This window comes from Vanessa cardui, chromosome 17 (genome assembly GCF_905220365.1).
Source record: "Vanessa cardui chromosome 17, ilVanCard2.1, whole genome shotgun sequence".
Taxonomy (NCBI): domain Eukaryota; kingdom Metazoa; phylum Arthropoda; class Insecta; order Lepidoptera; family Nymphalidae; genus Vanessa; species Vanessa cardui.
In genome coordinates, this window is record NC_061139.1 from 11,497,325 (window position 1) to 11,522,185 (window position 24,861).

A 24,861-nucleotide genomic window follows, 5' to 3' on the forward strand; every position below is an offset into this window, starting at 1 on the left:
TAAATGTATTTACTAAATCATGTATTACAATTATAATTCAAATTTCGAATTTGACTCCAATTACTAACATAAACCTTATTATTAATAAAGTAATGAAGCCAAAACCACAAATATTCAACTCATTTGAAAATCGAACATGACGTTCGTAATTTTTATTTACATACTGTCCGTAAATAGACTACAGACTAGCTAGCAACAGCCAACAGCTATTATACAATAGTAGCAAATAACCAAGGACCAAAAGTACATACATCACTCCTAGTTGACCCAATCGACCCATCTATTATGATTCTAGAAAGTTCGACGCGGAATCATCAATTAATTCATCGCATGCTTATGGATGGGTTCTCGCTAATAACATACTCAGGTTTAATTAAAACCATCTGGAATGCTTATATGCAATTACTAATATGCTTACTATGAACAAACGTCACACCCTGACTTCCCACGTGTATGATATCTACATAATACATATATTATTTGTTCGAGTTATTTAATAGAGTAGATGCCGTGGATCCTCGTTCTAATCCTGGGTCTGGTAGGAAATATTTGGTATTTTTAATAAAATTCTATGGTACCTCCGATTTTGAAAGTCTATTTAATCAAACCACAGTCCATCTTATACGCCGAGTTTAAAAATTTGAATTTGGAACGTAGGTGATGTTATAAAAAAAAATATCATTAACTTTTGACAGTTCTGAAATTCTTTCAATTTCATTCTCAAATTGTCATCCGACATTTTTATACTGTACTCTATATGATTTGAAAATAGAGCACATATTTACAAAGCTGAAGAGTTCGATAGTTAGTTAGAAGGCACTTTTATATATTCAGGACCCAGTATTATTTTAAGATTAAAAATTTGTATTCCATATTCAAATTACAAGTCACAAATAAAAAGATGTAGGATTATTTTCAATGCCCAAAAATTTATCTTAGTTATATTAAGACAAAAATAACCTTTCAATCTTAGCTGGAAAAAAACTGATTGAAATCATAATTGATTATTTTTAAGGTAAAATTAACATCCGTCTCAATAAGAAACCTTCGGTCAGCGCCCCGTAATGATTCATACGAACTTAATTCTACGAAAAGGAATCTTCGACATACCGGATAACGCTGTCATAATGCATTACATATTTTCTCATTGCATAATGACCTTTATTGGTAAGACAATAAGAGTTTTCGTTACAATTGAACACATTCCAATAGCCTGAACTATTGTTTCTTACAAAAAGGAATTTTACAGTTGGCGTAATTATATACGGTATTCATATTTTCACTTGAACTTTGTTTTTTTTTTTCATTCAAATTTTAAGTACAGTACAACGAGAAGCCGCAGTGGAATGATCAAACCATCACATAATGATAAATACTGAATGTATGAGTTGTATGAGTATGTATGAGTAACTAGCCGCAGGTCCCGGCTTCGCACGGGTGCATTGCTGACACTAAATATACTACAGAATCTCTTATATCATTGAATGTTTTTCAGTCGTTTTAAATGTTTCTTTACTATATTGTCCATGTATTACATACGAAAACCATACAATATCCGTTGGGTAATTTTAAAGATCTAAAGCATACATAGGGACAAACAACGATGAGCGACTTTGTTTTATACTACATAATGATAATTTACTATACCACCTATAAATAATAATATAAGTATATAATACATGGATTTATTTATCCAAAAATGCATAACAAATTCCCTCTCTCAGCCAATCAGATACGAGTACAAAGAGATCATTCCCAATACCAACAGCTTTACCTGCTGCTGCTGAATATATGAACCGAGAAACCTAACAGCTTCCATTGAACCGATCTCCGATAACTAATACTTTTATTTTTAGAATATCTGTGTACTAGCATACTTTCTAATATTGTATGAACAGAGGTTCTTTGGCAAACATTTTGATGAATTCCTTTATGAAGCAAGGTTGAACTCAAAGGACATATAATATATATACTATTTTTTATGCGTAATAGGTAACATCAGTACATTAGTACAGTACATAAACAGCCTGTAAAATTCCCACTGCTAGGCTTAGGCCTCCTCTCCCACTAAGAAGAAGGTTTGGAACATATTCCACCACGCTGTTCCAATGCGACTGGCATGTGGCATGTGGTAGAATTTCGATGAAATTAGACACATGCAGTTTTCCTCACGATGTTTCCCTTCACCGCCGAGCATGAGATGAATTATAAACACAATTAAGCACATATATATAGTGGTGCTAGCCTGGGCTTGAACCCGTAATCATCGGTTAAGATGCACGCGTTCTAACCACAGGGCCATCTCCGCTCTCAAATAACATAATAACCCCTAAATCTCAAGTAAAGTCACGAGCTGTATCAAGTCATATATCGTGTGTATATTCATTCATGTCCATCTTTTTGGACATTGGATTAGTGATGTAATAGCTTACCGTGCACCTATGACCTCCGCTAGTCTACCGCCTGGAACTTCTGTGAGCACGTATCCCCAGAAGAAGCAGCCCAGAAGAAGATTCTTCTGTTTCGTGTTCCAGTGGTATCGAGTCTGTTCTATGTGCTCTGGGTGCTGATAAAGAAAAATATTATATTAGACTAAATTCACAACATTTACTTTTAATTACACTTCGATATTTATAAGGCCAAGACATTGTCATATAAGTAATTGCTTCCAAAGAGGTTAAATTATGAATTGAAGTTTTATTTATACAATTTGATGTATTTCTAGTTATATCTTACCAATGAACTACATGGGCTTAAAATTAATTGATTTGCAAATTGGTGAACGATGTACGAGCTATTCGTATTAATTATTTTTTTATTAATTAATTTAATTATTTTATTAATTAATCGTAGCTATTTGACCAGGCCGTTTCAAGAATATACAAACAGCTGATTTACACGAAATAAGTTATCAAGTAGTTAAATTTAGTAAATCTATATATCGTCTAACTAAACAAATAAACGACAAAGTTAATGGACGAGATTATAAGTAGTCAAATGGACAGACAACTTTGATGATTGCTTACGCTTGCGCTTACTAAAAATTAAGTCACTCAAAAGATAGTTACTCCTCGAAAACTTAACGTGTCAGCATTAAGATGAATCAGAGTCGTTATTAAATTCGTTGAATTTTACAACATTGAACAGTAATAGTTTAGATGTTCTTAATACCGTTAATTTCAAAGAAACAAGGTCAATAACGCTTTGACAAACTTTACAAGCTGCAATATTATTGAGGAAAATAAATGAAAGGTTAAGATCGCATAGGTTCGACCTTTAGGGCACCAAATTAAGTAGCACATTCAATTATTGATCCATCAAGTGTTTTGGGGACCATTACAATTTTAATTAATTTGACTGCGGTTATTTTATTTAATCTTGATAATTAATTCCGCTTCGTTTTTAAAGAAGATTACTTTAATACGTTCTTGTTAAACAATTAAGATGTGGTTTTACTGATAACGTCTGACTCATCATTTCAATTATACCTAATAAATGTGTTTACTACCTGACAAATTATACAAAGACTATTAAAATATTAACGAGAAGATACCGTCATATTATTCAAAAAAGAGTTCGTAATATGACACAATCTTAAACGTCTCAAAATATTTTAACAACGTGGGCAAATAGGGGATTTGGCAAAAGAAGTACTGATAATTATTACTTCCTCACTAATATTATTTCGGCAACATCAAAGAAGTCAAACTTCTTTATCGTGGAAGTGTTACTGTCCAGTTCCAAATCACTGGCTGATTGAGAATTAATTAAGAATTAAGCTCAATATTTTTTACTAACCCGACCTAAAATTGGATACCAGTATTTTGGGATATAGATTCTTACCTGTGTGACATTGAAAGAATCTGTAAGGTTGGCAATGGTGTGATTGTCTTTGGTGTCGAAGATCATCTCGACGATGGCGATGGTCAAGTTCACGCGAAGAGCGTAGTTGAGCATGAAGCCGAGGAGTACCATGATGTTCAGCACTTGGACGCATGTTAGACAACCTGCGAAGAAAAAAATACTTAGTACAGCCTGTAAATTTCCCACAGCTGGGCTAAGGCCTCCTTTCCCATTAAGGAGAAGGTTTTGAACACATTCCACCACGCTGTTCCAATGCGGGTTTCCTTAATCCATATCAATAATAGAGCTCTTTTGGCCATAGATTAATATTGTCGTATTGTAGTCTAAGTTATATACATAAATTCAAAAAGTAATCTCGATTATGTGAGGTTTTCAAATGCCCAAATTTTTATTAACATATGTATTTTTATTTTTTCAGGTTTTTCTATACATTCTTTGCAACAGGCAAATAATTGTAGTCAAAACATTTAGTAAGTATGTTATGTTATCTATGAAAAAATTTACTCGTCTACCGAAATTATCTAATGCTAGTAACAGAATCCTATACGTCATATGGATATATTTTTCCGTAAGCGTTATCTATCTATTGTCTAACAATAGTGAGAGTGATGTAATACATTACTAAACTTTTGTACAAACATATCAACGTAAGAATGACGTACTATGACGTTAAAAATTTAAAGACGGCGAAGATTTTACTGCGTAAATTAAAATAATTATCATCACACTATAAAAGCGATCAAATTGATACTACATACAATTGTTATCTCTGACGTCAACTTTATGTGGTCAGGCTACAAATAGCTACAGACAATAATATTAGTTATACAAATACAAACTGCCCATACGTCTATCTGTGGCAGTTTTGTCTTCCAATATTTCCCTTTAGCATGAAATATTTCTAACGTACCGTTGAGGTTGAGCGGAGTCGCAAATGATAACATGCGGATTAACAGATTTGTAAGGTAAAAGGGTCTAGAAAATTAGCAAGCTGAAGTTACAGTTAACCGATATACCGATATAGTTAATCTATTCTGTAAAGAAAGCTAGTAGACATAGTAAGTCGAGACTTCGTTTTGGGACACGTAAGGCCTACATTCTCAGGCTAGTAAGAATACACACGCAAAATAGCTGGTGGCGATTGGAAGATTTTTGGGAGTCAAATATTGGTCTTATTTGTGTGCTCTGGCAGAATCAATTATACCAGTTTAACCAAGCCGATTACGACGAAACATTGTAGAATATACTCGATTTTAAATCGAGGAAAAATAATTTCGCACGCCAAATGTCAACAGGAAGAGTTTTAACTGCGAAGTCCTTCTGTTTTGTAAACTTACGGATTGACGCATCAATGTCTGTTTATCAGCTGTGACTATTACGGCGTGTAATAATGCAAAAGTCGCAATTTTATAAGGCAATATTATTAACTACTTCGTTTTTAAGTTATTTTTCGAAAGACTTAATAGGGGAAGGTTATGTAATGTCACATTATATAGTACTTACATAGATGGGACTCGTCAAAATTCTCGATAAGTATAGTTAGCTATGTGATTTCTGTGAGTACGATCTATGGCAAGAACTTAAGTATCTAGTATTTAATATAAAGTACTAGCATTTTACTTACACTAAACTTAGAATTTTATTTCTGAATGTTTCTTTTATTATTTTTTTAAATGTACCAAACTATTTTTTGGACATGCAGTTAATTTTATTAGAACACCTAAATTTTGAATTACATATTTAGAATGTCATATTTTGTTACGAAAAATACATGTATAGTATTTCGAAATACGAAAAATTCAATAATCAGCTGTTGCAGTGCTAATTATAATATTAATAAAATTATAATTATTAAGACGAGGTCGTTGTATCTAAAACCATATGTGGTCATATGTAAATACGACATTAACATATTTGTATGAACGCTTGCATAATAAACTGGTCACAACGATTTAACTAGCTCTGTGGTTTGTGTTCACATAAAACTGAACTAAATGTTAATGTCCCCTAGATGGGTTAAGGTCCCTCCTTTTCTGATTACAAATTTAGGTGCTACATCCAGTAAAAGTCAAGTACGAGGTAAAATATAAACACAAATTATAATCTAATCAGATTTGTGGTCGAGTAACCTCTGTTTTTGAGGTCCACGTATTATTAAAACCACTTGGTAGCATAACTCGAACACCTAACTTCAATGACGCTAAAACAATAACAGATTTGTTATATACAGTAGATAAATACAATGTTAATATGATTGACATTAATAATGTACATATCTAAATCACTACATATTATAAAAAATCACCCGGCCGCGTCTGTCGGTCTGTATGTTCGCAATAAACTCTAAAACTACTAAACGGATTTTCATGCGGTTTTCACTAATAGACAGAGGAATTCATAAGGAAGCTTTAGGTATATCATTTATTAAGGTTTTCATGTAAATACGTTGAAATAGAACGATAATTTTTAAACATGTCGGAAAAAGCAACAAAAAATATATAAATAAAAAAAAACTTATGTCAACTCGTGCGAAGCCGGGACGGATCGCTAATTAAAATACAGTTTTAATAGTATATGCTGAAGCAATATTAATTATTAACCATTTGAAATGAAACCCTACCAAGACTGAGAACTAAGAGATTATCTATTCGATCATAAAAGGCGAGTACTTTACTATTACAAATGTAATCGATTTTTTTTTGTGATCGTTAATCTTATGTTAAGACCTCACGCACACTAAAAACTTCTAAACGTTCATACTATATTAGCCCGGCTATACTCGCCCCGGCTTTGCACGGGTGCAATGCTGATACTAAATGAATTTATTTATTTACATCACTTCTAAAATTGACAGTGTTTCTTTACTATATTGCCCATGTATTATATATAAAAACCTTCCTATCAACACTCTATCTATTCAAAATAATCGCATCAAAATCTCTTGCGTAATTTTCATGATCTAAGCATAGGCATAGACAGCGGTAAGCAACTTTGTTTTATACCATGTAATAAACATTTAAAGTGGAGGGGCGCGCCTTCGTGAGTTCCGAGACCGTAATGTGTGGCTTTAATAAATCTGACTTACACACACATTCAACCAAAACACAACCACATACATAACTGCTGTATAGACGTAGTATATCTCACAAGAACACAAGCTAGCAAAATAAATATTAATTATATGAATGTGTGTGTAAAGAAAATACACAATTAAAGAAAAACATTTCTAATTATACAACAGTTTGTTTAAATCGTTTAATGCAGTCTATGATTAGCCATTATTCAAATCAACATTAACGGATGCTGTAAATCTGCCTGCCAAGGTCGAACAACATCGCAGAATAGCGTCATTGTTCGGGTAAGTCGAAAAAAATTGGCTCCCTTGCAAAAACAAGATCGTAAGCAACGGAAATAAGTCGGGAAGTATTTGAAATTACTACTAGACACACACACATACATATCACTAGAGACGCGTTGACACAGCAACGAAGTATCGTTCGATAATAATAGTAGAAATTTATTTACTAGACATTTTTTACATTACAAACATTTTCTTTTTAAAATTGTATGAAATATTTATAATCGCGAACTGGCAATATTTACGTTTAAATAATAACTCATAGACTGTGGTACTGTAAGAAGTATTAAACATTCTTCATATCAATAATTTAACCAGCTACGCAGTTTATTTATGTATAAACAATTATAAAATAAATTATCGGATCAAACTGTAATACATTTAGATGATAGATTTTTTTATAGAAATAAATATTTTATTGAAATTTACTTTAAATATGTGGATTCGTATCGTACATTAACCGCATACGCAAAAGGAAGAGCAAAAGGAAGAGAGATAACAGTGATGTCCCCCATATACGACAGGCATACATGATTGAGTTAAACCAATGGAAGACTATACAATACCTTGATCTGTATTATAGATTCAGTGAGAATAAACTCAGAGATAGATAGAGTCGAGATGGCCCAGTGGAGAGTCGAGATGGCCCAGTGGTTAGAACGCGTGCATCTTAACCGATGATTACGGGTTCAAACCCAGGCAAGCACCGCTGATTCATGTGCTTAATTTGTCTTTATAATTCATCTCGTGTTCAGCGGTGAAGGAAAACATCATGAGGAAACCTGCATGTGACAAATTTCATAGAAATTCTGCCACATGTGAATTCCACCAACCCGCATTGGAACAGCGTGGTAGAATATGTTCCAAACCTTCTCCACAAAAGGGAGAGGAGGCCTTTAGCCCAGCAGTGGGAATTTACAGGCTGTTGTTGTTGTTGTTGAATAAACTCGAAACTCACCGCAGATCGTGAAATATCGAAAAGTGATTTGAAACATATGATAAATAATCTTAGTAATCATCCTTAGTAAATATGTTTGTTCGTACTTATTCATGACAAAGACCACTTTCGATAAAAACAAGAATAAAAAATAACATTGGTAGTTTTTAACGAAACGAAAAATTCAGAGAATGTAATGAAAACGAAAGTAAAATACGTTATTTATACCGCGTACACGAATACCGTTACGCACGTAACAGCAGATACACATACGCACATATATTTAAAGCAGCTGTCTTCTGAGCGCGACGGTACTCGCGAATTAAACTCAGATCATAGAAGCAATATAATCCTGTCAATTTAAGAAGTTCCTGTGGGATATTAACTGTTATTACGACACAACTTAGATATAGCACCGGCAAAATTCGTATAACCGATCACATTCGAATTAAGTACGTTATTCGAAATTTTCAATATTAGTTCTTATGTGAATATGATCTTTAAACAAACTCAATAACTTGTAATATCATATGATCTACTATATTCCGTCAATTTGACACGTCGATTTACATGCACTTGGTTTCTCGGGTTGTACTGACGCGAGAATCTTTAGCGACGAAAAGGGAGCTCTTCTTATTGTATATTCTTGTTATATATAAATATGCAGTAAGGGGTTTTATAAATTTTGCCGATGCTACATCTAAGTTGTGTCGTATTATACACGTACGATAAATTACTTTGATAGCACAACGTGTTGCTATCTCTTAAATTCCAAGCGACTAAAAGAGGATAGAAAATATTCCGATTCTGTCAAATGCATAGCGAAATCAGCATCTAGGTACTGACGATTATAATAGAAAATATTGAGGACCGTGAAGAAAGTTGCACAATATATTCGAAAATTTTTAATTTTATAAAGAAATTTCTCTGTATAGAGGAAAAGAACACTTGTTAAGAGATGGTTGATCTTTGGTCCAAGTAAATTATAGTTTAATTTTTTTTTTGTTTTCTTTATTATTTTTATGTCATCGGTAGGTGGACGATTGAATCTTCTAACGGTTAAAGGTCACCACTATATAGTGGCGCCGTATGCAGCTGTTGTATTATTGTCCGCGCCATCAATCTTAGATAAGATTTGATAAGTGAAACGGGAACAAAAATACTTACTACAACTGCTTGACCGTAGATATATCAGTGGATGGTACCCACCCCAATGGCCTTGAAGAAAGCCCTACCAGCAAAACTTTTCCAAAACATCATTTTTTTGGTATTTAAATAAAAATGCCTCACGAAAAACACATTTCGGTCATTACCATAAGAATGTATGTATCAAATTGATTAAACAATGTATTTACATTCGTATCGTGACATAATGCGCCTTAAAATAGCATGCATTTCTTAGCTCCAAATAAAGTTCATGTTATACTCTTACAATTACAAAATAACGGACGCAATCTCTCTTAAAATACACACACAACGTGCGTTACGGATTGTTTTGTGTGTGTGCGTGCCAGCTGTAGGGTGGGTCACGGATAGGGTTGTCATTCGCATTAATTACTAATCCCTTGAACTTGCGGCAATTTATTTACAAAGTACTAGATGTCGCCCGCGGGTCGCTTGCATTTTAGGTATTTGATTTTCATGATTTAGGCTAAGAAGCCTACGTCCTTCCTTGGAATTCAATTTTTTTTTATACCAAGTTTCATAAAATTTCATTCAGCGGTTTGGCAGGAAAAAGAGACAGATAGATAGTTACTTTCACGTTTAAAATATTAGTATATATTTTCATTGACGTGCCAAAGAAACTCAACTAATTTTGCCAAATAATACGACAATGATTAATGACAGGCGCCATTTTGCACAAACTGTCATAGATTTGTTTACGTTTTTTATGCAATAAAGCGTTAACAATGTTTCAATTTGATTCTTACAAGTGACATAATATACTGTGTATTCATACGAGTGTGCGAAACATCCGTCTGTGTGTTTAAGTGCGTAGCGATTACAGATAAATATCACGAGTCAATTTGACAGGGTATTAGAGATTAGGGTTGCCATGCTATCGGAATTCAGTAAATGTGTTCAATTAAATCCTATATATTTATTAAGAGTTTTATAACATTGTCTGACATTTGTGGGGCCGTCTAAGTAGTCGAAACAAAACACAGCACTGTGAGACATTAACAAATACAATTTAAACAACCGCGGTCAAACCTTGTACTCCATTCGAAGTATCAATTTTCTTGAATATGTATCATAATCATGAATGATTAGATAATCCATATTTAAGAATATTTAGCCATAAATACCTGAACAGTATTATTTTTAAGGTTTTGAGGTAAAGCTGTGTAACGTGTAATTGTTTTCGTCATTATAAATAATACTTCTTAGCGATTACAGCTATACATCATGGATGCAGGGTTCATTTGTTTGTGCGCCAGCTGTTGGGTATAGGGTTGCCATACACTCGAATTTCCCGTAACTTAATATAATTGCAGTTTTTATATCTCCAGGAAGTTTCAATTTTAATAAGAAAATATTTTGATTGTGTTATCATTTTATCTCTCTCGTATTACTTTTTCTGATAAAGGCGGACGAGCAAATGGGTCAACTGATGGTAAGTGGTCACAATCGTCTTTAGACAATGGCACTTTCAAAATATTAACCATTCATTACATGGAGAATACGGCACCAACTTTGCGAACTAAGATGTTTATGCCCCTTTGACTGCAGTTACATTCCAAGCGCCAAATGAAGAATGAAATGAATGAAAAAAAGAAACTTGAAATGAATAACCAAGTTGTATTACTTAGGAAACATCGCAGGAAAAGAAACACTAAACAAGATACAGCCCTGCGACAAAAACATAGAACTTTCGTACAAACTTCCAACCCCAGCTTGATTCCCGTAATGGAGGAGTTTCGTAAAATCAGTTCTTATCGGATGTCTGCACCCTAGAGAAACCTACCTGGAAATTATCAAGTTTTTAGGTGTTATAGTTTATGAGATTTGATTAAGAGGCGAGTGGTATATATAGATTTTGATTTTTCCCTAAGCGTTGACATAGTCTACATATTATATTTATTTATGAATATTATTGCCAGTGGTTTGCAAACAGACACATCGATTATAAACAATAAACGTTTTTAATTTAATTAATATAAAAATAACCTTATAATACATAAGACTCCAGCAAAAGTCATTGTAAGTTTAAAAATAGAAATATGTATTAATATTTTTTGCAATTATAAAGTTGGCACTCCTGGCTCACAACTTTGTAATGAACAATGCGAAGGAATTCTTAGCAATATTACATAACTGTAAACAAACGTAACGCAAAGCTACAAGTTACGACATAGTTCAGGCTTTAGATGCCAAATGGTCAGATGTTTCTAAGCGAGAAAACGAAAACGCAGTTACAGATGTTATTTTAATTTATAGTATAAACACGATAGATAGGTGGATTTTGAAATAAAATTTGGAATAAAGATAGTTAGAACCCTAAATTATATATGGTTGTTTATTAATTAAAGATTTTTAGAAACAGGCGTTTCTAATCATATTTACATAAAAATAAGCGTTACCTTTAGAACTTATCCATTATCAATATATACAGTATCTTATATGGTTACAGCAGAATATTGCTGACTAATAGTTTGTTTCCAATGAAACGTTTATCATACCCATTAGTTTCCGCGTCCATAGCATTCACTTTTCTCGTAGTGTATTTGCGATGGCCATCATTAATCACAATAACACGACTACATATAAAAGAACGTTTGTACTTCACTTCCGGATGTAATTCAAAGAATAATCGCTATCACTACATCACGATATAACAACCTTATATCCAATGTTACAACCTTGTTCTTAGTCTTTATTATATTGCAGTAAGTCTTTTGAAAATTTAATTTATAAATCCCCTCTAATTCCTGCAATAGTCATTACTAATTTTCTAAGTATGTCTGGTAAAACTCACGAAGCTGTCTGCTCAGGGCTCCCCATGGTAACCTGGGACCCGAGGACGCGTTTGCGCTTAAATGGTTTAGAGAAACAAGCCGTCCCGTGCAAAATCAAAACCAAAATTAACATTTTTCAAGTAGGCTTTTACAAGCACTTTTGAATCGTCATTTAACAATTAAGTGAAGCTACCACCGGTTCCGAAAGTAGATTCCTTCGAGAAGAACCGGTAAGAAACTCAGTAGTTACTCATTTTCGACATTTACAAAATTCAGTCCTATTAGTTAAATACAAATGTATATGTATGTAATGTATGTAAGTCAATGAAGCTTTGAGTATTTAGTCAGATTAGTAAATATGTATATCTTAATCAATCGTTTCAAAAATGGAATTCATCGAAGATTCCGTTCCATGATTTTTTTTCATATATCATACAAACAACGACAAAATAATCTAATAAAAAATCATAGTCCTATAATCGGTTTAATATTTACAGAAACTTCCTATTCTATAACCTTTACCACGATAAATATAGTTCCGGATGTTAAACTAGGTTCTGTTGGCGACTTCATTTTATTTCCCTGACGTTTAGATAAATTGACTATTGTACCGTTGATCCAAGGTACCTACAACGTTAGACGGTAACAAGTAAATCCACAAACTATATGTGTATCTTAGATAGCAGTGTTATATCTCGCGATTAAATTCTAAATGTTTGTTAATTGCTAACCCTGTGTAATTTACACGTACGTTTACATAATAAGATATTTGAGGACGATGAGGAAAACGAAATAATATATGTTTCCAAATTAAATTGCTAAATACACCTCTTAATTATATGTATCGATAACTATTGCAGACACTTTGTTATCACTTGAATTTATTGGTATGAGTTTTAATCGTTTTGGTGCTCGTTAGACATTAAAAAGTTAAAACGTTATATATGACAGAATATATTAACAATTTTGTGACATTTTGAAACCGATAATTTATTAATTATTAAAACATTATATAACACCTCGCCTCATTGCCTCGACTGGTGACAGGAGGGCTGGTTCGTTTTTTACCCAGAGGATCGGAATTGCGATTCAACGGGGAAATGCTGCTAGTATTCTTGCCACCATTCCACGCGGTCAAGATTTATACAGTAACTATTTTTAGTTCATATTTGTAAATATTTAAGCATTTAATGTTATTAATTCTTGTTAATTAATTATTGAATGATATAAATAGATGTTAATTGCTAAGAAACATGTCTCGTTATTTTATGTATCGTTCCTATGTATATAAGTAGGACGGGGTTGCGATAATAATGAACTACATGACTATTATATACTTTTTTAATATTTTTCATCATTCCTTCATTATTATCGAACTACAATTAAGATATATTCAGCGAACATTAGCTATTACTCACAGTATTACCAAATAAAAAAGTTTATTAAATATTCAATCAAATTCTTGCAACGCCAAAGAGTTGCCACATTTTAGACAAATTTAATTATATGTATATCAAGAGTAATAGGAGAAACTCCTTAGTATTGATCAATAAACAAAGGTCATGTGATATTGAAATCGGTAATACGTATCCTGAACCATTTAATACGGAACCACACCTAACACATACTATAGTCTACTAGTAGCCGCTCGCGGCTTCGATCGCATTTTATGGCGTTGGTTGTCATGTGTTAGGCAAAAAAGTAGCCTATGCCTTTTCTTGAAGTTCAAGTTTACTTCATACCAAGTTTCATCAAATTTGGTTCAGCGGTTTGTTCGTGAAAGAGACAGACAGTCAGAGTTAACATTTATAACATTAATATAGATTTCATGCGGAGAAAACTGAACATATAAAAACTTTAGACTTATGTATTCACTACTAATGTTTCTTGAATGATATGTCTTTTTTTAAAACTCTCTTCTTCTCTAATCAATTCTTTGAATCCGCTTTTATTTTACTTCCAAAGTTCCGATGGCAGATTTGTTGACGTTCAAAACGCCATATCTTCAATGGCTTTATTATTAAGATTTCAAAAAGCAAAAATTAAAATATAGAAACTTTAGGTTCATGTATTCACTACTAATGGTTTTTGAATAAAATCTCATGTAAACAACTATTTAAACACACTTTTATTTTACTTCCAGAATACCGATAGTAGATTCGTCGATGTTCAAAATGCATTTTTTCCAATGACTATCAACTTTGCGACCAATGACATCGTGTTAATTCGTAATTTGGCCTTTGTTAGGATAGTAAAGTAAAAGTAAAGTAGCCTGTACATTTCCCACGGCTGAGATAAGGCCTCCTCCTCCATTAAGGAGAGGGTTTGGAACACATTCCACCACGCTGTTCCAATGCAGGTTGCACCACCGAGCATGAGATGAATTATAAACACAAATTAAACACATATATATAGTGGTGCTTGCCTGGGATTAAACCCGCAATCATCGGTTAAGATGCACGCGTTCTAACCACTGGGCCATCTCAGCTCTATTGTTGTTAGGATAGAGAATAGTTTAAAAAAGTGTTTTTCAATATGTGATCTACGAAACGCTTTGAAAGCTTACCACCATATTTTTTCCTGACGGGCAATTTTGAACGCCAATAATAATAATAACGTTATTTTAAAATAATGATTGTATAGGAATTAATTAAACCTTCAAATCGTGACATCATATGAACTATACTATTAATATATTTTTTTACTAACGTCTATCCATAAAATAAACATGGTTTTCCAAAAGACCGCAATTAAAACATGTTCAATGCAATAATTTTTCACAAAAATCAAGGTTTTCCTTAAATTATAATTCAAGAATAGAATTATTTTTCCTTATTTCCTTCTAGAGTTAAATAATAAATAAATAGATTGATGTAATGCAAGTCATTATATGTTAATTGAATGTATTGATTGTAACGTACCTACTTCTCATTACGTCGACATAACATAAACATATATAAATACTTATATAAACAAAGAATGAAAAAAAAAACGAATGATTAATACAATATTAATTCAATACAACAAAATAAAAATAGTAAATAAATTAACATATTTTATATAATCTTTTAAAATCGTAATTCAAAGGTTTGCTCGAAATATTTTGATCTCATTTACATATATTATATGTGAAAACTAAAAAACAATAGTCAATTAACAAATCGCATAATATGATAGCGAAGATCTAAAGGCCGATTCCAATCGAAGAAGAAATAAAGTTAAACAAATCTTTGATTTACGTCTTTTTTTGAGATTTACTAATAGTTCTTGTATATAGTACAGTACGAACAGTTCTTTTTCTACTTTTATACATTTTCACAAATCCATAATAAATGTCATAGAGATTTTTTTATGGAGTAGGTTGGCGGACGATCATATGGGCTACTTGATGGTAAGTGGTCACCATCACCCATAGACAATGACGCTGTAAGAAATATTAATTATTCCTTACATCGTCAATATGCCTGCCACCAACCTTGAGAACTAAGATGCTATGTCCCTTGTCCTTATAGTTACACTGGCTCACTCACTCTTCAAACCGGAACACAACAATACCGCGTACTGTTGTTTAGGGGTAGAATATCTGATGAGTGGGTGGTACTTACCCAGACGGGCTTGCACAAAGCCCTACCACCAAAACTTTCGACCAACACTATCGCGTCATTTCGATGTCAAATTTTATTAATTTAGCTTTTGTCCTCTTGTCTGGAACAGACTTTATGAATATAATTCAAATCTCAACTTTCAACTCGATTAAAAAAACCCAAACGTTAAAATTAAATCGACGAAACGTATTTCAATAATATATTCAAAACACGTGACCTACATAGTAATCCGCAAGTGACCCGCTATCTAATCGGTCAATATCAAGTGTAAACGGTCGTTTGACAAGAATATTTGTGACAGGGTGAATGACAGCCGGCTAATTTGATCTTATCGTTTAATTATTGACATAAATCGCAACCCGACACATTCACTTTCACTTTTTTTTTAATTTATCGTAGAAAACAAGATGAGCAAACTGTACTATAGATTTTGGGACGAAGGATTAAGATGAGAACCATTATAACTAAGATTAAACTGGCTCACTAATTATATAAGTCGAATAGAGTATTGATATTTAAGAATGCCCAGGTATACTTGAAACCACCTCCTGAAGATTCTGCTAGTTATTTTTTCTCAAAAATCATTTGGCGGACTTTTAAATTGCCTATCTGGTGGTATGTAGTTACCACTGCCCACAGTACGACACTGTAAGAAAGGTTAACCATTCCTTATTACACTGGCTCACGCATTTATCAAATTAGAGCAATGATATACAGTCACGTTTAGAGGCACAAAGACACAGACACAGGGCACAGTTTTACGAGACAAAACTTTGGTATTTTCTTAGTCTTAGAAATAAAAAATAATTTAATTGGAAATGAAAGATTTTCCCAATAGATAATCCCTCTGTGAAAACATTTCACACGGTTGTGCAATTTACTATTTCATTAACATGCACTTTGGCCGTGCTCAGTAATGCGCTGTGCACACTTAACGGTTCTAGCTGTTGACATGCTTAACAGCTTCACGTACGTGTCGGACATTAGCTGGAAGAATTGTACAAACTTCCTAACTGCACCTGAGTTCGCTTCAATCTCAAATTCATAAGCGAACTAGAAGAAAACAATATGCTTTCCAAATATATTTTAAATTAATATGAAATTTAGGCTTTTCGCTTAAAAACTGTAAATTTATAGTGAGAAATCGCGAAGCGAAGCTTTTCTTCTAAAACCTACGCAGAAACGCGCTGAATGCTCTGGTTAAGGTTAATAAGTTTTATGTGTTATTCATTTCAGTTAGGCATTCCAAAAAATATATCATTTATTAGTACCTATAAAGTAGAGTTGTCAAAAATAAAGATTAAAATTTTTAACTCGCTCTTGGAAATTATGGTGATATTTTGCAATTCCCTTAATGAGTTAGGCTCAAAAATGTGGTATATTGAACATGTTTAGTGTACTCTTTAACAAATGGAACTCGTTTGAATTATTTGACATTTTGAAGGTGCGACATAACACAGTTTGGCAAAATAGTCAAGTAGTACAATATTGATTTAAAAAAAATCAACAGAACTATCGAAAATTGTTATCGAATAAGTGTTAAGAGGGATGATTTAAAGAAAACTTTGAACAGGAGTCTAGGTAATGATATTAGATATCTAGAAGCCCAACCAGTTTATATGCAGTGACGATTTCTACAATACTTTCTCTTACATTAACCAGGCACGCTGGAAAGGACCACGTGAAATATGCCGCCGTGGGTGTTACGCCCACGTCAAGAGATATAATAGCATTCTACGTCCGAACACTGACGAATTTATACTCTTCAGAGTATAATTTAAAGTAATTTTATTGAAACCTAAATTCATCTACACATTTAATTTAATACTTTATATAACACTAAGTGCTTAAACATACGAGGGATATTAGAAAACATTTCTTTATTCAATAATTTTTGATTCAATGAAATCTAAAACAAATATTCCCTAAACATAATCAAAATTAACAAGCCCATTGAATAGACAAAATACTAGAATTTTCTCATTAAGCAATAATTCTGATGTTCTAAGCGAATAGTTTTTTGTCGCATCTGACATTATTAGAAGTAAAAGAGAACTTCACTAAACGTAACCCACCGGTTCGAAATTTATGGCTAAAATAGATTCTACCGATGTTCTAGTCGGCTAATAATACTAATACTCTTTGAAGTTTGCAAAATTCGCATCCAATTGCGAAACTAAGATCTACCATAGAATCAATGAAACTCATTTCAATTCACATAGAAGTAAACGCAAAAAATATATACATTGTATAGTAGCTACGAACCCAATAATAAGACCGAGTAGCCTCAAATTAAGTTCTTGTTTACTGATCTCAAATTCTTGACAGATGGCAATTTGATCCACTCACCGATTCGTGTCAGACAGCCTTCAATTTTATTTGCATGTTTTTTTTAATCTGTTCTAAATGGATGTCAATTACGAATTAAGACACATATGTTATCCGTATTGATTAAGCTTTGCTAGAATTGATGCTCCATTTCATACTTAATTAGCCTTAATTTGTTCTTCAGATATTATTTATAACAAAATATATGTTACTGCATTTTGACGGACAGAATTGGAATTTTTATGAAGAAGTATTAGTTACGATCTTGTTATTGCGGTTTGTAGTGCTGATTGATGTCAGGAATTAAATATTTCTATAGTTATTTTTAAAGTGATAATATATTTAGTAATATCAATCAGACATTATTTAAAAATATATATTTATGTATAATAATTAAATTGAATATTAATAGTATTTTCTTTTTATAAACAAACGTTATCTTAATCTATACGGCCAAAGCTTAAAGTTCGATGAAAATAAGTATTAATCTGACGAAGCAGATTAATAGTACCCGTAACATTTTTTTTTGTTAGCAATTATAATCTCATCTTAACATCTATTAGAGATATAATGGGAAATCTGAATGAAAGATTAAAACCTTTTTTTCTTATTTAATGAGTAACTTAAAAGTTTTTTATTTTGCAATCAGCTACATATAGTTGAGGTTAGCAAATTATGACAGAAGAGAAAGTAAAAAAAAACTCTAGACGAACTAACGAGCGATAATTCCTTTACATTTTTCGTTTTTTTTTTAATCTTAGTTAAATAAGTTACGGCTTCATCATAGGTAGTATAATTTTATTTAATAATGTCATCTAACTTTCATATATTTACCTATGCCATTTAATATCACTTCTGAGATTGCTATTGATTTTGATTTCTTATACGTAAATGTTCCACTCTTAGGCAAATATCTCCATTTTTTGAGGAGAAAATTTGACGTACTCAGGTTTAATTTTTTTTTTAAATCTCAATTATTGTAAACCCTATTTTCAGTCGCTGCTATTTTTGCGCGCGAATATGAAAAAAGTCGTCATTGACGAACAAATTTGTCAATGCAAATATTTATATTGTGTACAGACTTTTGTATCTTTAAAGAAAAAAATCGCAGGAAATGCCAAGCTCTATTCGAGATAGTTGAACAGCCTTGGCATGATTTAAAGAATCATTTTCGCTCATTCTACAACAAGTTTTTATTTGTTTACAAACATATTTACAGTGTAATTACGTTGACACGTCTTATTCTGGTTTTGACTTTGAAACGCGTAAAGCATATTTGTAATTTACGTAATGATGAATGAAGTTATATCTATAATAAAATATGTTTATGTTTATTCAAGACACTTGAAATTCCTTGAGTTTAAATTAATAAAAGCTTTTATAATATCTACAGTCTGTGCCTTAAAAAGCGGAAACGCGATTACGCGTAAGATAGGCGCGTTTATTTTCAAAATGGCCGTCTGCCAAGGGACCAACGTCACAGCGGGCGCGACCGCAACGTGAACACCACATCGCGAACAGTTGTGCAAATATAAATAGCTACATTATTATTATTATTATGTTGGAAATCATCGAGCATTCATTATATACACTTGGTGTTGCAAAAATAATTTTGGGTTGCCAGATAAAACGCTAAATTTAAAACTTACTATTAGAATTTGTGACTGATAATAATAACTTATCTGGTAATTGGAATTTATTGCAATTTTTATGTTATACTATTATTATTATCTTTTTTTTCTAGTTCTTTTTTTAAATGCCGTTATTTGCCGAGTAAACGTCATCATAGTTGCAGGATATTCTCGAAGTTTTAACATAAACATAAATTGTATTTATAAAGTAACACATTATCTGACCTTTCACGACCAACTGCGTTCTCATAATAATTTCCATGATTCATCTCAAAATAATCGCATTTTCCTGTATCAAATTTTTGTTATTGAAATGTGCATTTTATATTTTCAATGCTGTTGCTAACGTGACAATTTTCTTTTATTTATTGAGCATACGGACAAAAAATATAGAAATACGGTTTCTTTTTTGTGCATCACATAGATTTTTTGCAAAGTTTGCAACAAACTACAGGTATTATACATTTTCGATGTCAACGGTCAAAGTCATAAACAACTTCTTTTTTTTTATTTATGCACATTAGACAAAGACTTTGTACTTAAATATATACCTGTCTTAAATAATCAGTCTCTCGTTGTTTTAATTAAAAAATACATACTACGGTGCATATAGCTCTTAGTTTACTACACTGATCTAATAATACCTACAGTCCTAAAATATGAAACTTGTAAATTCGACACAGCTTTACATTGTACATTTAACTACAAATTTTTGAGAATATATAGCTAATAATAATAAGACACCGCGAATTATCACAGACAAGTCTCTTAGAAATTTCTGAGCATGACAACATATTTTTAACCCAAAAAAAATTACAAAATCGTATTAAGTATCATGTCGAAAATTAGGAGTATTTGTACCGCAAATTTGGGAGTTATATATAAAGTAGCAATAAAATAAAATAAATTATGTCATAAAACATCTTGTATATTATACAAAGATTTATTTAACATATTAATGAGCTCGATACTCCTAAAAACCGCTCTATACCAGCTTTTGTGTCGAGGTAAATCTGGTTTGAACCGGAGGAAAATATTTAAAGAATAAAATAAAACTTTTTTTTTCTTACCTGTAAAGTTTCTTGGAAAGGACTTCTCGGTCTTGGCCATGATTGGAATGAACTTGACTGGAAAAAAAAAACTTTAATTATTCATCGGATAACAATATTTCTAGTTTCTACGGTGTTAGCATTTTTTGATAGAATTATGGTATAATATGTAGTAGAAGTATGTGCATGAATTTATCCATATTAGTCGATTTTAGTCGATTAAGTAGCTAAATGTCTCAGAGCGCCGAGAAAGTAGATTTGATAAATTAATCGCTTTATTTAATAGACCTCCATTACCAGCCATGAGCCAAGAATAGTATATAGTAGATGCAGTATTTTATTAAAACGCTTGCGAGAACTTTATTTTTATACTATATTTTTTTATTACTTTTTTTAAATCTTGCAACCCTAGAATACCTTGTGCATTATATTTTTAAACGTAACCACATTAAACGTAATGGTAATAATGTAATTAGTTCAAAATTATTCATTCATCAATAAATAAATATCGAATACTTATTTCTGTTTGTATTAGCAACAACATTAATTCAAATTTAGAAATCAAAACTGAAATTGTTTCAATTGGATGGAATTAAATAAATTAATAAAAAATTCTGGCCGTTTATTGGTTTGGTTAATAACACGTGAAATCTATTAAAACAATATTAATTGTTGCATTTTACAAATTAGGTGCTCATATCAAGTATTTTAATTCCGTGTTCACATCGATTCGAGCACCGTTAAACATACAACTTCTTTTGGCGCCAATAACGGGGCATGTCTTTGCGTTCCATTTTAAGCAAATTGATTAAAATCGGATAATTATATTTTATTGACACTAGCGGACTAGATAAGAGTATTTACTCAATAATTATATCAATGTTTTAGAACTAAAAACTTTATAAAATTTAAAAATCGAATTTTGTCTGGATGGGGATTTTATTTTAGATACCTAACCTAGTTTAATTTTTTTATGCCCCAGTACCTAATTGCCGATACAAAAAATATAACCTACAGACTACAATGCACGGAGAATTAATGATTCGAAACTATTTGAAAGAAAGTTATAGCTGAACGTGATCTAAAAAATATTCGCACTCGCCAATCTATTTTGGTAAGCTCAAGGTTAAATGATACGTCAATATATATGTAGGCTCGTCAGTAGTTTTGTTTTGTGAGCTTGTCCAAGGTTTATTGATTAGGAAAATTCAAGTGCAAGGTTGTTTCAGAGTCAGCTTTTGGTTTTGAAGTAAGTGAAGTACATTTGCAATATTATTTTCGTCTATATTTTAATTTATTTAGTAAGTATGTAAGTATAATACTATTGACTTTATAATTTAAATTTATTTTCAATTTAATTTAGAGAACTGAACGACAAATGATCACATTTTAACATAAAACAATTCTAAATAAAAAAGGTAAATAATGTTAATTCGAACACTACGATTTCTTTTTTTAATCTGTATACAGTTAACTTTTCAACCTAACTTTTATTATACGTCTGTCACATGTTTTTAACGCGCTCATTGTAAGGCATGAGTAACACATAGGTCGTTAAAACACAAGTTTACGAAGAAACAAATCAATCAATCCGCCATTTTGCATTTTACCTGCGTAGGAATAACACAGAACAATGTCCCAGCAACAATTGTTATGTTAATCTTATGTTAATCAAACGTCATTTGACAAGTTCCTGTAAGTTTCTGAATTTATTAACAGTTATTCTTAATACATATAATGTTAAAGACTACCGGTTAATATATTTTATGTTATTGAACGTGAGAATGATAAAATGATCTATTTCGTTTAGTATTAATTGTTTCACTGAATATTTAATTCTTACTTTAAAAAATTAGGTAGGAATATATGTGTAACATTTTCATCCAAGCAACCTAACATAAGGAATTTTCGAAATTTTGATACAATCTCGCAATGTCAAAATTTACAACTTATACATACTTTTTTTTCTAGTAATATAGCTAAATTTTTGTCAATGATCTACGCCTATACTTCTAAAAAATATGTGGATAAATACATAATGATTTATGTATTTAAATATATCAGACGCTTGGTTAGATGCGGGTGAAATGAATAGAAACTCATAAAGAATTACAACTTTATATAAGTAGGTACTTTCTTTAAATCCTTATTAAAATGTATACTACATTTCGATCGGTTGTTAATACGTCAACTGTTAACATGTAAATATCGCTAATATAAATGTAACTTTGTTGCTTTGGTATGTATTTACATGTAATTATATATGTTTAACGTGTTCAAGTATCGAAATGCCAATGTCCATTTTATTAATTTGTTATTCCAATTTTAAAGTGAATATAAAATAAACAATATATAAATAAAATTAAATAACGTTACTGATATGAATATTACCAAAAATATTAATAAATAGATCTGATTTTATTTCATACACATTATTTACCATCGATCTAATGCACGTTAACATTTTTTATTTATACGGTATTATTATTAAATGGGGGTATGCAACTATGCACACCCTTAAATTTACTTCGACACGCCAAATTGAACTTTATACATATAAACCGAAATCTAAAAATAAGATCAAAGCATTTAAAAAAATACATGAATTTAATAAGAATTAAGAGTTTCGTTTTCTTTCCCATAAATTTAATCTCAAAATGATAAATATAAAATAATAAAGTAGAAGGTAATTTCTTACATTAATACTTTATTAATGTATGTACCGACAGGAATTTCAAATATCTAAAATATTTTCAACATAATTAATAGCCATAACAATAATACAGCCATAAGTCTTAAATAACTTTTGAGTCTATTACTCACCGTTGATTTATTTAAAAATCACTTAACTTAAAACTCACTAAACATACAAAATTCAAAACAATCAAAACACACTAAGAAGCTTAAACTTGCTTCTAAATTAATCTAGACGTATAAAGCTACACTTTTTAATTAATAAATAAAATATTTAAAATTATTAGCTACGTGAACTCGAGTCAAGAGTTACACACACCCAACACCGGCAAGCGCAGAAACCCGACTAATGCGACCTCATGTGGCGAGCGCCAAAAATACATTTCAATGGATTACGTTCCGTTCGTAATAATGGTTTCATTCATACGGACACCAACATACCGTTTTTTTTTTACATATTGGTCCTATTAATAATTGTATAAAAATATACTTATATAAGATTATTTTTGAAATATTTTTTTCCTTATTTTATTTATCATTTGTTTTAATAAACCACTAACAGCTAATAAGTAATAAATTAACAATTATTTGTTTTTAATTATATGTAAATGAAAATATTATAATAATATTATTATAAATAATAGCAGTTGGTTTTTTATCTACTTTCTTATAAATTAATTCAAAGAAATTTACTGGTTGGCGCCGTCTTGACGCCAACGTCCGGTGGCGGGACGACGTCTCATTGGTTAATCCGCGACAGGCCTCCATGTTTGAAATTACAATGTGAAAACAAAACGTAAATGTGCATTATAATGGCAAATAATATTATCGACTAATTACGAAACATAAACAAAAAATTTTGATTAAAAATTAAAATGATTGTAATCTAATTATAAAGCACACATTATTTTTATTAATTGCATGAGTAGCACGTAACACTGAAATGGAAAATAATAAAATCGAAATACCCTCCACAAATTATTTTTTACGTCTAATGAAGATTTGATAATTATTCTTGCTAGTTGGGCTTGGTATATCAATAAGTAGAGGTGGTTAAAATAAACTTATTAAAGTTTTACTAAATTTTGATAATAATTATGCATTAATTTATTCATTAATCGATTGTAAATATTAATGACTTTAAATTGAAATTATTTCATTATTTTATAATTTATATATTTCCACAATGGCGTCAACGAATTTCTTAACAGTAAAAACTCATCTCTCAGAGTTTAAAGGTAATTCCGATAAAGATACAATGAGCGAGGTGAGTACATTCTTTTTTACATACTTATTAATAGATACATTTTTTTGTTTCAAATCTTTTAAATAAAAACTGATTGTGTTCCGCCATTTTGATTTATAGCGTGGTACTGAAATACTTATACATTTTTTAATAATTATCAACATGGTTATGTGTATACATAGATAAAAGT

General features: G+C 31.3%; 1 protein-coding gene across 1 annotated transcript in view; it reads right to left on the reverse strand.

Annotated features, from left to right (window-relative positions):
* LOC124536892 (sialin) overlaps positions 1 to 23,786 on the reverse strand; it is a 60,012-nt gene extending 36,226 nt beyond the window's left edge. Inside the window, exons 1-4 of the mRNA XM_047113543.1 lie at positions 23,555 to 23,786; positions 20,753 to 20,809; positions 3,844 to 4,007; positions 2,433 to 2,566 (exon numbers count right to left, since the gene is read on the reverse strand). Coding sequence (XP_046969499.1) covers positions 2,433 to 2,566; positions 3,844 to 4,007; positions 20,753 to 20,792 — 338 coding nt within the window. The 5' untranslated portion in view covers positions 20,793 to 20,809; positions 23,555 to 23,786. The remainder of the gene's footprint in view (positions 1 to 2,432; positions 2,567 to 3,843; positions 4,008 to 20,752; positions 20,810 to 23,554) is intronic.
* Between the last annotated feature and the right edge of the window lie 1,075 nt (positions 23,787 to 24,861).